The following is an 18703-nucleotide window of genomic DNA, read 5'->3' as shown; positions in this document are numbered from 1 at the left end:
TGTATACCTTTTGACCCAGCAGATTTGGTCACATTTTCAGTAGACTCATAATAAATTCATAAAAGAACCAAACTTCATGAATGTTTTTTGTGACAAACAAGTATGTGCTCCAATCATTCTATCACAAAAGACAGCCATGGCATTATGTTTGACACACACACACACATATATATATATATATATATATATATATATATATATATATATATATATATATATATATATATATATATATATATATATATATATATATATATATATATATATATATATATATGTATATATATATATATATATATATATATATATATATATATATATATATATATATATATATATATATATATATATATATATATAAAACAGATATACATACATACACTACCGTTCAAAAGTTTGGGGTCACATTGAAATGTCCTTATTTTTGAAGGAAAAGCACTGTACTTTTCAATGAAGATAACTTTAAACTAGTCTTAACTTTAAAGAAATACACTCTATACATTGCTAATGTGGTAAATGACTATTCTAGCTGCAAATGTCTGGTTTTTGGTGCAATATCTACATAGGTGTATAGAGGCCCATTTCCAGCAACTATCACTCCAGTGTTCTAATGGTACAATGTGTTTGCTCATTGGCTCAGAAGGCTAATTGATGATTAGAAAACCCTTGTGCAATCATGTTCACACATCTGAAAACAGTTTAGCTCGTTACAGAAGCTACAAAACTGACCTTCCTTTGAGCAGATTGAGTTTCTGGAGCATCACATTTGTGGGGTCAATTAAACGCTCAAAATGGCCAGAAAAAGAGAACTTTCATCTGAAACTCGACAGTCTGTTCTTGTTCTTAGAAATGAAGGCTATTCCACAAAATTGTTTGGGTGACCCCAAACTTTTGAACGGTAGTGTACATTTATATATATATATATATATATATATATATATATATATATATATATATATATATATATATATATATATATATATATATATATATATATATATTTATATTTGTATGTATGTATGTATATGTATATATATATTATATATGTATATATATATTATATATGTATGTATGTATATGTGTTTATATATATATATATATAATATATATATATATATACAGATATACATACATACATTTATATATATATATATTATATATGTATCTATGTATGTGTCTGTGTGTGTGTGTGTGTGTGTATATATATATATATATATATACATGTATGTGTGTGTATGTACGTATGTATATATATATATATATATATATATATATATATATATATATATATATATATATATATATATATATATATATATATATATATATATTAACCCTTTGAAGGCCTTTTGATCAAATAAGGTAAACATTTTTCAGTTTGTAACATGAGTTATTTTACCCTTTCAAACCTGTAACATTATCCGATCAAAAGGGTAAAAAAAACAACTTGTTTGATATATTTGTTTAGGATTTAAGTTTATGAAGACATTTATGCAAAAACGGTCAAATAAAATAGAAAAAAATGTTTACGCCCTTCAAATGTCCCCCATAATGATTCATTCATGAGTTTGCACAGAAGCAGCAATATTGTTATAAAATGTTGTGCAATTGGATTATGACCGCTGATTCAAACTGTACCGTGTTAGCAGCTTCTAAAACGAAACAACGGACATTTTTTGATCATATATGTACCCTTTTTATTTTTGGACTAAATAACCTGCTTGGAGATCACTGAGCTTTTGGTAAGGCTAAATGAAGGCAGACATCCATCTATTGATTTTCTTCGGTTTATCCGTGACCAAGTAATGGGGACAGAAGCCCAGACTTCCCAGTCCCCGGCCACCTGTTCCAGTTTCACCCAGGTGGACACCCAGAATGCACCCGGGGGGGCTTCCTCCCGGCTGGGCTTGTGAACATTCATGATGAACTTACTTTAAATTCACACGTGTGTTTCTTCCAGCCATGTCGGACGTAGAAGAGGAATACGAGTGAGTAACTGCAACAATTCAGTCTTCCTAAAGGCAATAACAGTGATGTTTTAAATTAAAATGTCGATTTTGTCCGTGCAGGGAGCACGCAGAGGAGGGTAAGTAAAGGAGGACCGTGCGTCCATAGGTCTCTTCGGAATACAAAACCTGCTGGACAAGCATGAACAAATGTACAAACTGTTATTTGCCTCCCAGAGGAGGACGGGGAGCAGCAGTATGAAGAGGAAGAACAGGATGATACATATCAGCATCAGGGGAGGGAGCACGTGGATGAATATGAAACAGGTAACAGCTTTAATATCCACCTTATACTACATTTTAATTCAGTATTACACTGGATAAAATATGTGTAAATCCACATTAATCAAGAAATAAAAGTCATGTAAAAATAATGCCTTTGTACTGTGGTTTAACAATAGATAAACAGCACTGTAATGTTACTATTTATGCTGACAGTACAGAGTATTTTTGTTTGTTTGTTCAAATATACCATTATTTTTGTTGCCTTAGCCATCACTAAGAAAAGCACAATATAAAGGTGTCATATTGTGATTTTTTTTCTGCATTTAAAACACTTCCTTGTGGTCTACATAACATGTAATGCTGGTTCTGTGGTCAAAATTTTGCGTCGATTGTTTTACAGACCGTTTTCATGCTGCTCTATGACAGTCTTCAGGATGTGCCGTTTTGTGGGTGGTCTTATTCACGTGCCTCCACTTCAACAGCGTCGTCTCCCTGCCATTTTTGTTGGAAGTTTTTAGCGCTTCCAGAGCACGTCTACAGATAGACCAAGTTCGAACTACACGCTACTTTTGTATTACAAACCCCAAAACCAGTGAAGTTGGCACATTGCGTAAATTGTAAATAAAAACAGAATACAATGATTTGCTAATTATTTTCAACCTATACTCAAATGAATAGACTGCAAAGACAAGATACTTAACGTTCGAACTGGAAAAGTTTATTTTTTTGCAAATATTTGCTCATTTAGAACTTAATGCTTGCAACATGTTTCAAAAAAGCTGGCACAAGTGGCAAAAAAGACTGAAAAAGTTGAGGAATGCTCGTCAAACACTTATTTGGAACATCCCACAGGTGAACAGGCTAATTGGGAACAGGTGGGTGCTATGATTGGGAATAAAAGCTTCCATGAATCATGCAAAAAGTTGGTTTTGCATGATTGGGCCCCTTTTAAGTCTTGAAGCACATATAGTTCACTTTTTCAGAACAAAAACTGTATTTTTCCTCATTTTTTCTCTCTTATTTTACAGAGGAGGAACGTCCCAAACCTAAGTAAGTCTATTTTTTTGTACTACATTGAATGAAGCAGGAAAACTTTGCAAATTGTAAATGTTTAAGTTTCCCGTAAAACAGCCTCAAAATCATTTTTGGAATGATCTCGTTTTGTGGTCTTAACATGAGCGGACCAGCCTGGACACGCCTTGTTGTGTTTACACAAGCAGTGGTTTTTCAGTGATGTGCAACAAAGAGATGTCCAAAAGGAGGCACCTTATTTGTTTTCCTTCAGCATATTCTAAAAATTACAACACATTTATAAGAGGTATAATATTGTATATTGTGCTTTTTTCATGCTTTGTTTGTTTATATACAGGGACAGTGCATATAAAAAAATACCTTTTCACCCGCAGGAAGTCACCTTAGAAAGTCAAATGAATTACAATACTTTCAATTAAAGTGCATTTAAGTTGAATATGTACTTTAGGGACATGACGAACCAACAATCAGACATACTAAGGACCTACAATGGATTGGTTTGTATCATATTTAATACACAAAATGTATGAAACTAGCCCACATACTATCATTTTTTTTACCTACTGTAGGAAAAAGTTTGGAAAGTCCTGCTTTAGAAGGCCCTCAAAAAGGCGTCCAAACATATAAAAGAATAAACAGCAATTTCAATAGGGCCCTGTGAGGCTTGCTCCGCTGCTCAGGCCCTAATAAAATAAAATAAAACAAAACAATACGACACAATTCAATTAAATGAAAATGAAATACAGCCACTTCAGACTGTCATCATCATTTGTAGCAATTAGGGCAGGGGTGTCCAAACTTTTTCCACTGAGGGCCGCACACGGAAAAATTTAAGCATGTGGGGGCCATTTTGATATTTTTCATTTTCAAACCTTAATAAAATTTATGGATTTTTTTTTTTTTTTAACCTTTAGGGCTACCAGGGACCATAAAGGGTCTCAGTCATTAAAATGTTAAAAATAAGTCAAATTATTATTATTTTTTATTTAACGCTTACAGTAAATCTCTATATCAACTTCAGGTTGATATAAAGTAAAAAAAAAAAAAAAAGGTTTTATGCCTTTTCTGTCAAAGACAACTTTTTTTTTCTATAGTAAAACTGAAATATGCAGTATTTAGTATTAGAGCCTTAAAAATCAATAATGCAGGACACCATTGATTTTAATTCTTTAATATTTTTGAGTAATCACAGTGAAAAGTTAAATAAAATCCTACTAAATATATTTGGGATCCAAAAGGTCCCCCACTCATAAAGTGATACATTTGTATTAGTTTTTTTTTTACTTTTAACACTTAAGTTACGAGATCAACTTCAGATATATCTGTCGATTTTACGTTTGAACTATTATTTTGTTTGTTTTATGCTCAAATAAAACTTTGATGTTTTTATATGGCAACCACACAATATATGCAATATTTTTTCCACATAAAACATTTTAAAGTGATATTTTTTAAGTAATAATTCATTATAACATAGATTTTTAGTCTTTTTTTTTTTTTTTTAGCAATGGCAAAAAAAAGAAAAATAAACAAAGACAAAAGAAAAAAAACAGCCTGCATGGCAGCTTTGTGTCAACATTGCAACTTTTTCTTGTTAGATTACACCTCATTCCACTTTTTTAAAAATGTTTTTTAAAATGTTTGCAATATTATCAATTTTGCAATTTTTGCAGAATGTGTGGCGGGCCGGTAAACAATTAGCTGAGGGCCGCAAATGGCCCCCGGGCCGCACATTGGACACCCCTGAATTAGGGTCAAGATCTGAAATTGTGATACCGAGTTATTAACGTTTCGTGTTTTGTGGCGATCCATCAGGTCAAAGTTTGGCGCCATGCCACGCCCACATCCTGTCATTTGCAAAACGTTTTTTGCAATTTATCATCAGAAGAAAAGAAAAAGAAAAAGCAAGGCCAGCAACACTCGTGTCCTTCTAATAATTTTAATATAAACTGCGCAGCCGCTACAAAACGCAGAACGGTTTCGACAACGTCTTCGTCAGTGTGCAATTTCCAACAGGAAGTGATGCGCTTAAATAGTCACAGCTGTGGTCAATCAATTGATATAATAAATCAAGAACAACAACAAAAATGAAAGTGCACAAATAGACAAAATGGAAAATTGTACAAAATAAATCAAAGACTCAGTACAGTATCATAAGAAATATTTATTTTCTTAAGATACTGTTCTAATGCCACTTAAGAAGGCAGAGAAAAAGAAGGTTATAAGGCACACTGTCAAGTTTTGAGAAAATGAAAGGATTTTAAGTGCGCCTTATATATAAGTCGCTCCGGAGTATAAGTCGCACCGGCCGAAAATGCATAATAAAGAAGGTAAAAAAACATATATAAGTCGCACTGGAGTATAAGTCACATTTTTGGGGGAAATTTATTACACCAAGAATAGACATTTGAAAGGCAATTTAAAATAAATAAAGAATAGTGAACAACAGGCTGAATAAGTGTACGTTATATGAGGCATACATAACCAACTGAGAACGTGCCTGGTATGTTAACGTAACATATTATGGTAAGAGTCATTCAAATAACTATAACATATAGAACATGCTATACGTTTACCAAACAATCTTTCACTCCTAATCGCTAAATCCCATGAAATCTTATACGTCTAGTCTCTTACGTGAATGAGCTAAATAATATTATTTGATATTTTACGGTAATGTGTTAATAATTTCACACATAAGTCGCTCCTGAGTATAAGTCGCACCCCCGGCCAAACGATGAAAAAAACTGCGACTTATAGTCCGAAAAATACGGTATGTCAAATTTGTTGTTTTGCACTGAAAAAATCAATTGATTTTCCATAAATTAGTTTTAGAACAAAACACGCCTCAAATTAAATTTAAGTTTGATTTTAAAAGAATATAAATAGTTTCACATGAATATAAAAAGTGAAAAACATTTGTAACAGGAGGGGGAGGGGCTCAAAAAACAGCCAATTTAGCCCTGTCTTTGTTTGGCTTACAACAACTATGTACTTGTAGTTTTAGTGTTGCTGTTCTGTATTTGTAATGTACATGTATCACCTGTAGGGAGCGCCTGAGAGCAAAGTCAAGAGAGAGAGATTCATGTTTTTGTGTTTTCTCCTGTCTTACAGACCACTGGCGCCTCAACATGTTGCCCCAAAGATTCCCGAAGGAGACAGGGTGGATTTTGATGTACGTAAGAAAACGGTCTTTATAGGGTGGATCCCACTTATCAGTGTCGATGATACATTGTGGACTGCTTTTGCCCACAATCAGTCATACCCGTGAAAAGTTGGTCCGTTACGTCGTATTGTTAACTTCATCATTAGTTGTAGCTAAGTAGCGTCGTAACTGTTTTCTAGTTACACAGCAGTGATACCTGCACACAGTGACTTCCTGTTCAGTGCAAAGTAAACTTCAAAATAAAACTAAGGCAATATTAACTAGGATTCTACCAATCATTTTCTACTGTTCAGATTGCCATTGCCATAAGAAGAAAGGTTTGTGCATGTACGAAAACTTTTTTGTCATTGTAGTCAAGACATACAAAATAATAAAAGCTCAGATTAGAGCAGGGGTGGGCAATTAATTTTTACCGGGGGCCGCATGAGCAACCCGAGCACTGCTGGAGGGCCACATCGACAATATTTCAATTAAATTTTGCTCAATATTATTTTTGCTGTATACCGTAAGATAAATAATAATAATAATAATAATAGTAATACTTCAACATAGTGTGTGTAACAGCATTCCATGACTAATATAAATAAATTAACATTAATAATAAATGACAGTAAAATAAGCACAATATTTCAATTAAATTTTGCTCAATATTATTTTTTATATATACCGTAAGATAAATCATAATAATAATAATAATAATAATACTTTCATTTAACCCAACTTAACTTTATACCAAAAGCACTGCTTTGGAAATCATTTGTACCCCTTTCAGACATCACATTTAGTTCCCCTTAAACATCCTCATGTTGCACAATGAAATGTAAGCATAGGATGAAGTTTGCATTCCTGTAACTTTCTCTAGTAACAGCATTCCATGATTAATATAAATAAATTAACATTAATAATAAATGACAGTAAAATAAGCACACGTATGACTGAGGAGTCATAGTGTAACTTTGTGTGGTGTTTGAGTTGTCCGACTTTTTGTGTGGCCATAAACGCACCAGTGGTTTAGTGCTATGCGTGTTGGTGACAGATGACAAGTTGGTTTTGGCCTGGTTTGTACGGCAGAAAATGACTAGTTTTTCGAGATAGAAGTGTTTTACTCATGTTTTTGGTGTGGTTATGTCCGAATATAAACAGTTTTGCTCAATAAAGTGATCGATATAATTCCTGTCCTCGAAGCATCTCGATAGACGTTACAATAATTGAACGGTGTTCAATTGAACGGTGTTGACGAACACCGTTAGGGCCGCTTGTTGTCACTGTCACTCAAAGTTGCATTGCAAAATTACACAGAATAAATGTGTTTATTTTGTTTAGAATTCAGATGGGATTTGATTTGGTGCGCGGCATATATTTGCTGTGCGCAGCGGATGCTTGAGCAGTGCGCAATTGCGCAGGCACGTAGCTTAGAGGGAACGTTGCTTGGCAGTCCATGTCTTGTTGAAAACACGCCATTCGTCATCAACTTTTCTCTTTTTAGCGTCTCGGGTGTAAACCGTGCATCACTTGTCGCTGCATGTGCACCTTCACTCGCAGGTTACACACGGACACACGCCCATAAATAATACTTTTCAAAATAAAAGCAGCACAGTTGTATTGCGCGCACGACATAGATGTTTTTTCAACTTTATTTTGTAATTTGTGATTGCAGCTGTTCACATTCACTCACAATCACGCACACGCATACGTCCACACGGAAGTAATACAAATAACGATTTTCAAAACAAAAGCAGCACCGTTGTATTGCACACTCGACATAGATACTTTTTAAAATTTATTTTGTAATTTATCGACATAGATACTTTTTTAAATTTATTTTGTAATTTATAATTGGCCTCACGCGGGCCGGACAGGGACGCACAAAGGGCTGGATGCGGCCCACGGGCTGCAGAATGCCCAGGTCTGGATTAGAGTAAAAATATTAAATGAGAACACAAAAATATATCGTACTTAACGGACTAGAGAATGTACCGGTATTTAAGGCGCACCCACCAAATGTTTGAAGAAATTATTATTTTTACATATTATCTGCACCGGGCCATAAGCTGCAGTTATATACCAGCACGCACAAATATGCATGAAAACACTCCTATAGACATCACACATGGGACGGTTTGGTAAGTATGAATTATTTTAGTTATATTGTAAAACTTACAAACGTTACTTGGAGTGATGAATGAAGAATCCATACGAGTAGAAACGCTACGGACGAAACAGGATATATTTCCGGTTCAAGGCAATAAAACAGGAAGTACATTTTCCATCCCCAGCACCCTTCAGTGAGCAAACTCGTCCAAAAGATGGCGCCGTAGCACAAACAATAACACACCACTTCCGTGTCTCTGGCGGGGTTCTACGAAAACTATTTGTTGAATCCAAAACTTTATGGCCGTTAGCGAAGAAAAATCCATAAATTAGTCGCACCATTTTAGATGCGGCAGGGTTCACAGCGTAGGAAAATGTAGTGGCTTTACAAATACAGTAAGTGGAGGAAGACAACCCTCAAAAATCACTCATTCTCTTTATGTCACAGGTAAATAATGAATTTGGATTTTGGTTTTAGACAACACCTTATAAACGGGTTCCATTTTATGTAGTCAACCCTGATAAAAAAAAACTGTCTAAAAAGCTACAACGGGGCAAATAATGATCCACACAGAAAGTGAAAAGCCAGGAAAGACACAAAAGTCTTGGAACGGATGAGTGGAGTCCGTAAAGGTAAGACGCTGCCACTCAGATGTGATTTGTTCCTCCAGGACATCCACAGAAAGCGAATGGAGAAAGACATGGGGGAGCTGCACACACTGATTGACGTCCACTTTGAACAGAGGAAGAAGGATGAGGAGGAGCTCATCGGTCTCAAGGATCGAATTGTAAGTCTGACTGCCTGAAGTGAAAGAATACTGGACTGGGATGTTATTAAGAAAGGTGCATCTCACCATTTTGGCAGCCATTTTCTACAACTAATTGCTGCATTATCTTCAGTGATGGGCAAGCTACTTGGAAAATGTAATCGGCTCAGCTACAAGTTACTCTCGATTAAATGTAGCTAAGCTACCGGGGAAGCTATCCCCGGAGAATTGTAGCAAGCTACACTGCACAAGTAGCCTGCTACATTTAACGGCATTTGTATCTTTAGGCCCACATGTATACGGTAGAAATGTTAATGTAACTGAGCGTGTACAAATAGACCCAATAAGGGTCCATTACTATTAACTATCTGTCATTTAGCTGGGGACAACCTCTAGGGGTCCCTGCATCCCACTGTATGTATTTATTTAGTTTGCCTTTTCTTTGGCCCACCCCTCTTTTATTTATTTTCTCTACCTACAGTAAAAAAAAAACAGCATTTATCTATATCTTGACAAAAAAAAACAATGTCTTGTGTGTTGTTTGGGAACATTTCGTAATGGTAGTGCAGTAAAAAAAAATGGTGTTGGACTTCTTCGATGAAGAGAGCAGTTATTATTTTGGTTTACAGAGTAAACAACTAAAAAGTAAGGTGTTGGGCATTGTTTTCTCGAAACGCATACATTTGTCTAAATATGACCGAAGACACGCATTATTGTGGGTTTCCTGCACATCGTCTTCATCGCTAAAGTAAAAATGTTTCGCCCTAACCTTAGCCAATTGTGACTCATTATCCAAACACCAAGCAATCATAATGGATGTTCTCTGTATGTATGGATGTTCTCATTTATCCAGCTTATGTCCATATATATATATATTTTTTTGCATTCACAGTCCATTTTGTCTCTTTGTAGCTTGTAGCTTTGATGTAAGCTACAAGCTAAATGGGTCTAAAAGTAGCTAAGCTACAGGAAAAGCTTACCCGTTAAAAAAGTAGCTAAGCTACCGCCAAGCTACTGGAAAATGGAGTTAAGCTACGTAGCTTAGCTACATGTAGCTTGTTACTGCCCATCACTGATTATTGGGATAACGTTATGGGAAAACACAGAAGAATGATTATGCTGTTTTTGTCATCTAAATGTGATGTCATGACGAATGTTTCCCATCAGGAGCGTCGTCGGTCAGAGCGTGCAGAGATCCAAAGAGTCCGAACGGAGAAGGAGAAGGACAGACAGAACAGGATTGCGGTAACAAACACAAACAATTATATTATCTCGTACACACTGCAAAAACTGAAATCTAAGTAAGATTAAATATCTCAAATAAGGGTGATATTTGCTTATTTTATGTCTGATAAGATAATTCTTCTCACTAAGCAGATTTTATGTTAGTGTTTTACTTGTTTTAAGGGTTTTGGTCCTAAATGATCTCAGTAAGATATTACAGCTTGTTGCTAAGATGTTATGACCTATATTGAGTAAAACATGCTTGAAACTAGAATATCAACTGTTGCAAAGCTGGGTCATCAACACTCCCAAGTATAAAACTACTTTTTTAAAGTAATAATTTCTTATTTCAAGCATGAAAAAAAAAATCATAACTTTGACTTTTTGCAGTGCAGTGGTACCTTTGGGGTAGGAGCCTCCCCGTCGCTAGTTGGCATAGCAAATGTAATTACGGCTAACCCTCTAAGATCCGCCCAAAACATCCAATGTTACTCGCTAGCAGTAGCTAGTATCTAGAAATCCACGTAACTTAGTTTTTCCGACCATTGGAACGAAGGAAGTGAGCGTGAAGGACAGTGCTGAGAAGAAGAAGTGGGTGATATTAATTGAATTAAAGAAAAAAAATCAGCGAAAACATGACTTAGGTGCGTAGCCGATTTGGTTCGAGCGTAGCACTGCTAGTCTGCGCCACACTGAAGTAGAATGAGCCGATACCACCAGCGAAGGATGTTGAAATAGTATCTAAACGGCGGACATTTATGGAGAAGCTGCTAATGCTGTGTTTGACGGAGAAGCAGCTCAAAAGAGAAAACCGTAGAAGTCTGTTCTACATGGTTAAAGGCCTACTGAAAGCCACTACTACCGACCACGCAGTCTGACAGTTTATATATCAATGAGGAAATCTTAACATTGCAACACATGCCAATACGGCCGGGTTAACTTATAAAGTGCAATTTTAAATTTCCCGCTAAACTTCTGGTTGAAAACGTCTATGTATGATGACGTATGCGCGTGACGTCAATTGTTGAAACGGAAGTATGCGGACACATTGTATCCAATACAAAAAGCTCTGTTTTCATCTCAAAATTCCACAGTATTCTGGACATCTGTGTTGGTGAATCTTTTGCAATTTGTTTAATGAACAATGAAGACTGCAAAGAAGAAAGTTGTAGGTGGGATCGGTGTATTAGCGGCTGGCTGCAGCAACACAACCAGGAGGACTTTGACTTGGATAGCAGACGCGCTATCCGACGCTAGCCGCCGACCGCACGGATGATCCGGTGAAGTCCTTTGTCCTTCCGTCGATCGCTGGAACGCAGGTGAGCACGGGTGTTGATGAGCAGATGAGGGCTGGCGTAGGTGGATAGCTAATGTTTTTAGCATAGCTCTGTGAGGTCCCGTTGCTAAGTTAGCTTCAATGGCGTCGTTAGCAACAGCATTGTTAAGCTTCGCCAGGCTGGACAGCATTAACCGTGTATTTACAGGTCCATGGTTTAATAGTATTGTTGATTTTCTGTCTATCCTTCCAGTCAGGGGTTTATTTCTTTTGTTTCTATCTGCAGTTAAGCCCGATGCTATCATGTTAGCTCCGTAGCTAAAGTGCTTCGCCGATGTATTGTCGTGGAGATAAAAGTCACTGTGAATGTCCATTTCGCGTTCTCGACTCTCATTTTCAAGAGGATATAGTATCCGAGGTGGTTTAAAATACAAATCCGTGATCCACAATAGAAAAAGGAGAAAGTGTGGAATCCAATGAGCCAGCTTGTACCTAAGTTACAGTCAGAGCGAAAAAAGATACGTCCTGCACTGCACTCTAGTCCTTCACTCTCACGTTCCTCATCCACAAATCTTTCATCCTGGCTCAAATTAATGGGGTAATTGTCGCTTTCTCCGTCCGAATCGCTCTCGCTGCTGGTGTAAACAATGAGGAAATGTGAGGAGCCTTTCAACCTGTGACGTCACGCTACTTCCGGTACAGGCAAGGCTTTTTTTATCAGCGACCAAAAGTTGCGAACTTTATCGTCGATGTTCTCTACTAAATCCTTTCAGCAAAAATATGGCAATATCGCGAAATGATCAAGTATGACACATAGAATGGATCTGCTATCCCCGTTTAAATAAAAAAAATTCATTTCAGTAGGCCTTTAATACTGTACATTATTGTAGTTGTTAATAGTACTTTCTATTGTATTGTTTTACACAATATTTCTTATCGAAGTTTGTTTTCCTATTTAAAAGGTATGTTACATGTTAAAATTGTGCTGTCTGGGGGGCGGGGCAAGCACCAATTAATATGATTTAAATGTATTTCAATGTTTGCAATAGTTTTTTAAGGTACGAGCTGGGTCACATAACCAATTAAACTTGTATCCCCAAGTACCACCGTATGAAGATTCTTTGCCCAGTTGTGAAAAACAGAGTTATTGTGTCAAAATAGAGAATATTAGTGCCTATTGTGTGTTGTTTACACATAGCAAGACTTACTATACATTTTTGGTGTCCAATATTTAGTCGATGTGACTTTTTCCTCTGTCCGGAGGAATGACTACACAGATAAAATGAGACTTTCCTTCAATGCGTCACCAGGAGGAGCGTCAGAGGAAAGAGGAGGAGGAGGCCAAGAAGAAGGCCGATGACGACGCCAAGAAGAAGAAAGTACTATCCAACATAGGGGCAAACTTTGGAGGCTTCCTCGCCAAGGTCAGACTCTCGTTGGTGACGAGATGAAGACACAGCAGACGACTTCAAACTTTGTGTGCGTGTCTTCCAGTCTGAGTTGAGGAGGGGCAAGCGTCTGACTGCCAGAGAGATCAAGAAGAAGACTCTGACCGAGAGGCGTCAGCCGCTGACCATTGACAATTTGAGAGAGGACTCACTCAGGTGAGTGATTCAAACTTGACCTGCTTTTTTTCCTCTGCCGCCATCTTCATCCGCGACAACCACAGCTAGGGCAACAGTCAGGATTGTTGTTCTGTAGAAGTTAACCAACAGTTAGGAATGACTTTAAAGCAGGGGTGCAATGTTCCCTCTAATTGTTCATGTGTGTGAGCAAACACAAAAACTCCCTGAGCATTCAGTGGAGCACATGTGAGCAACATCACACGTGGCAATACCAGCAGCACACCTGTCTCAAACCAATCTTTTATAATAACACTCAAATGAGAGGAGTGATTTTCATGAGATTATTTTGTAATATTAGTGATTTGGCCCACTTGTAATGAAAATAAAAGAAATCTTGTTTTTCATAAGCTATGGATTAGTATTGTACAATATGTCTGGGTGGGGGTCCTGCTTTGGAAATCATTTGTACCCCTTTCAGAGATCACATTTAGTTCCCCTTAAACATCCTCATGTTGCACAATGAAATGTAAGCATAGGATGAAGTGTGCATTCCTGTAACTTTCTCTAGTAACAGCATTCCATGACTAATATAAATAAATCAACATTAATAATAAATGACAGTAGAATAAGCACACGTATGACTGAGGAGTCATAGTGTAACTTTGTGTGGTGTTTGAGTTGTCCGACTTTTTGTGTGGCCATTAACGCACCAGTGGCTTAGTGCTATGCGTGTTGGTGACAGATGACAAGTTGGTTTTGGCCTGGTTTGTACGGCAGAAAATGACTAGTTTTTCGAGATAGAAGTTTTTTACTAATGTTTTTGGTGTGGTTATGGCCGAATATAAACAGTTTTGCTCAATAAAGTGATCGATATAATTCCTGTCCTCGAAGCATCTCGATAGACGTTACAATAATTGAACGGTGTTCAATTAAACGGTGTTGACGAACACCGTTAGGGCCGCTCGTTGTCACTGTCACTCAGAGTTGCATTGCAAAATGACACAGAATAAATGTGTTTATTTTGTTTAGAATTCAGATGGGATTTGATTTGTTGCGCGGCATATATTTGCTGTGCGCAGAGGACGCTTGAGCAGTGCGCAATTGCGCAGGCGCAATTGCGCAGGCGCGCACCTTAGAGGGAACGTTGCAGGGGTGTCAAACTCATTTTAAGTCATGGGCCATGTGGAGGAAAATCTATTCATACGTGGGCCGGACTGGTAAAATCATGGCATAATAACTTAAGAATAAAGACTATTTCAGAATTGTTTTCTTTGTCTTACTTTGGCCAAATATAGAACAAGCACATTCTGAAAATGTACATATTACAATATTGAGAAATAGCGATTCAAAGTTGACTGGCTCCACTGTTGGAGTAATCTGCTCCGCTGTAAGAATTGAAAGAACATATGTAGCCACACCACCGCCCCTTGAACCTCTGTCAGCTCTATATAAAGTGTATCCATTCATTTTGATTTCATCATCTAATACAGGGGTGCTCATTACGTCGATCGCAAGCTACCGGTCGATCGCGGAGGGTGTGTCAGTCGATCGCCAGCCAGGCATTAAAAAAATAGTCCTAAAAATGAGCGATCATAAATCTTCACTATGACGTCACTTTCGTCACTTGATTGACATTCACGTCGTCAAAACTCCAAAGACCGACTGCACAGTTGCACAATAAAAGCTCTGCTTCATCCTGCCTGCGCTAACAAAATAAGAGTCTCAGAAAGCTGGCGTGCACAAGCTAGCAAGCTACGGAGTTTGACGCCAATGTATTTATTGTAAAGTGTATAAAAAGGAGTACGGAAGCTGGACAAATAAGATGCCAAAAACCAACCACTTTCATGTGGTATTGGACAGAAAGGAGGACTTTTTTTCTCCTCCATTTGAAAACGCGGACGGTATCAGCACCATTGTCTGATTCCTATCAATGCAAGTCATCAGAATCAGCTAATACATCAACTTATATTCTTGTCTTCATGAAAAAAAGGAATCTATATGTGTTAAACATGCTTGTATTATCTTTAACACCTTTAACTTGTTAACAATATTAACTATATGTGTTAAACATGCTTGTATTATCTTTAAACATCTTTAACTTGTTAACAATATTAACTATATGTGTTAAACATGCTTGTATTATCTTTAAACACCTTTAACTTATTAACAATATTAACTATATGTGTTAAACATGCATGTATTATCATTTAACACCTTTAACTTGTTAACAATGTTAACTATATGTATTAAACATTCTTGTATTATCATTAAACACCTTTAATTTATTAACAATATTAACTATATGTGTTAAACATGCTTGTATTATCTTTAAACACCTTTAACTTGTTAACAATATTAACTATATGTGTTAAACATGCTTGTATTATCTTTAAACACCTTTAACTTGTTAACAATATTAACTATATGTGTTAAACATGCTTGCATTATCTTTAAACACCTTTAACTTGTTAATAATATTAACTATATGTATTAAACATTCTTGTATTATCATTAAACACCTTTAATTTATTAACAATATTAACTATGTGTGTTAAACATGCTTGCATTATCATTAAACACCTTTAACTTGTTAACACTATTAATTATATGTGTTAAACATGCTTGCATTATCTTTAAACACCTTTAACTTGTTAACAATATTAACTATATGTATTAAACATTCTTGTATTATCATTAAACACCTTTAATCTATTAACAATATTAACTATACGTGTTAAACATGCTTCCATTATCATTAAACACCTTTAACTTGTGAACAAAAAAACATATATGTCATAAATAAGTAAATATAAATTATATATATGAATGAGGTAGATCCCCGCGACTTGATCAATTGAAAAATAGCTCGCCTGCAGAAAAAGTGTGAGCACCCCTGATCTAATATATTGCTATGTAGCCATGTTTCTGAAATAGTAATAATATGCGGACTATGATAGGAAACCCATACTCTCAGCAAGTAAATTTTAGATAATAAACTCCTAATATCGAGGTGAATCATTTTTAAACCCTTAGTTGATTCTATTACTCACATTTGCTATATGAGAGGTGAGAGAGAGAGAGATGGCATAGAGCAAATCACATTTTGACAACTGACAAAACAAACAGACCAACAAAAAAACAATCCTACAATAATAAAACAAGGTTCGCTGCATAGCTATAGTTCAGCCTGCTTAGGGTTATTTTATATTTAATATTTGGTTCTAGAAAATGAATTAGGTGACCTCGCAGTAATCAGGCCATACATCAGTAAGCGTCAACCAAGGATAGTGGCACATACGTGGCCAGAAAACAATAACATCATACTCATGTTGTTCTGTACTTTTGGAATAAATTTAGATCATCACGACTATTCCCAACTCAATGCGAAGTCTGCTTAACATTGTTTGCACCCACTAAGATAGTGTCACACTTTATTGCTTTGAACATGATGATTATGTAAGTGACTTATTTATTATTCCACACACCATCCTCACTCGCGGTTTCAACTTTTAACTCCAGTAAAGCGGACTTCACATTGAGTTGTGAATCGTCGTGATGGCTATCCAAAGTTACTCCAAAAGTACGGAAGGCTCGAACGACGTCCTGTTTGTTTGAGAACAAAACTCCTGGATAAACCTGCTGTACCACCAATGCAGTATGGTGAATCTACACTACGAAAAATGGTGAATACCTAACAAAATTAAAAAAATACAAGAGAAAATGCCAAACTCCGCCTGAAGGGGTCATAAAAAAAAGATGGCGGATTTCTTGAAAAACTACAAAACATTGTGACGTATACCGTATTTTTCGGACTATAAGTCGCCATAAGGAGCGACTTATGTGTGAAATTATTAACACATTACCGTAAAATATCAAATAATATTATTTAGCTCATTCACGTAAGAGACTAGACGTATAAGATTTCATGGGATTTAGCGATTAGGAGTGACAGATTGTTTGGTAAACATATAGCATGTTCTATATGTTATAGTTATTTGAATGACTCTTACCATAATATGTTACGTTAACATACCAGGCACGTTCTCAGTTGGTTAATTATGCCTCATATAACGTACACTTATTCAGCCTGTTGTTCACTATTCTTTATTTATTTTAAATTGCCTTTCAAATGTCTATTCTTGGTGTTGGGTTTTATCATATTAAATTCCCCAAAAAATGCGACTTATACTCCAGTGCGACTTATATATGTTTTTTTCCTTCTTTATTATGCATTTTCGGCCGGTGCGACTTATACTCCGAAAAATACGGTGCCTACTTCTGGTTTTAACTCTGGTTTATTTTTCCATTTATTTATCTTTTTTTGTTTTGTTGTTAAGTTTATTGTATTCCTACAATGTCCTATACGGTTCCATAAAAAAACAATGCTCCACAAATGGCAACACTTTGAACATCACTGATTTACATATTTCACCGGGAGGATAAAGTGTCGAAAATAATGTTTTCTGAGATGTGTCATCAAGTTTTTATTCCTGATGGACGTGATAAAGGTTTTTCCTGTGCGTTGATATCGGAAGACTAACAACGTTACCCATAAGTCTTAGCAGCAAAGCAGAATAGCAGAGAGTTGATCAAGTAGGAGTATTATGCAGAGTTGTAAACAAAGAGTTCCTGTGTTGCCAAAAACTGCCGTTTTTTGCGTCACTGAAACAAACATTCTGCATGCTTTGCTCTCTAGGCTTGTGGAGGCGGATCTTTTGCTCACGCATGTTTTTACTCGCCAAATAAATCATTTATTTCACTTTGAACACGCCACAGATCCCGTCTGCCGCGTCTACGAATTGACTAGAACAAAGGTGTCAAATTCAAGGCCCGGGGGCCAGATGTGGCCCGCCACTTCATTTTATATGTATCAATAAAGTACTGTAACTTGTCTTACTAAATGTATTATTTCTTTCTATTTTGGGAGAATATATAAACTATATATGTACTCGATGCAATCGCAAATTATGTTAACTTAAATATTGTTTAATTATGCAAAAATATATTATCAAACGTTCAACCATTTTTTAAATAGAAATAAATACTAAAAATAATGACTTCAAAGCAAGTTATCCATCAAATTGTGCAATGTAAAAGTAGCAATAGATTTCATGGTAAAATTGTGAAATTTACTGTGGTTTTTACAGCATTTTTCTGTAAATGAAAAAAACTGTACTTTTTTAACAGTAATAAACTGTGGTGCCATTTTGACATTTACAGTAATACACCGAAAAATTTACAGTTGTTGATTTGCGGTAAAAAAAATAAAAAAAACAACTGGCAGGTCAGGTGCCAAAATGTTACTGTAAAAATGCAGTTTTCTTTATTTACAGTAAAAAAACAAATGTAAA

The 18703-nt window shown here is 36.0% G+C and overlaps 1 protein-coding gene across 2 annotated transcripts in view; it reads left to right on the top strand.

The window, feature by feature from the left end:
- Positions 1 to 18703, top strand: part of LOC133642277 (troponin T, slow skeletal muscle-like) — a 47510-nt gene that overhangs the window by 20735 nt on the left and 8072 nt on the right. For both annotated transcript variants that reach the window (XM_062036380.1, XM_062036381.1), the window contains exons 2-10: positions 1961 to 1988; positions 2070 to 2086; positions 2184 to 2273; positions 3260 to 3281; positions 6378 to 6438; positions 9192 to 9308; positions 10455 to 10532; positions 13098 to 13211; positions 13282 to 13391. In XM_062036380.1, coding sequence (XP_061892364.1) covers positions 1963 to 1988; positions 2070 to 2086; positions 2184 to 2273; positions 3260 to 3281; positions 6378 to 6438; positions 9192 to 9308; positions 10455 to 10532; positions 13098 to 13211; positions 13282 to 13391 — 635 coding nt within the window. In that variant the 5' untranslated portion in view covers positions 1961 to 1962. The remainder of the gene's footprint in view (positions 1 to 1960; positions 1989 to 2069; positions 2087 to 2183; positions 2274 to 3259; positions 3282 to 6377; positions 6439 to 9191; positions 9309 to 10454; positions 10533 to 13097; positions 13212 to 13281; positions 13392 to 18703) is intronic.

This window comes from Entelurus aequoreus, linkage group LG25 (genome assembly GCF_033978785.1).
Source record: "Entelurus aequoreus isolate RoL-2023_Sb linkage group LG25, RoL_Eaeq_v1.1, whole genome shotgun sequence".
NCBI lineage: Eukaryota > Metazoa > Chordata > Actinopteri > Syngnathiformes > Syngnathidae > Entelurus > Entelurus aequoreus.
Note: the sequence above shows the minus strand (reverse complement) of the source record. Positions and strands in the feature narration are given on the sequence as shown.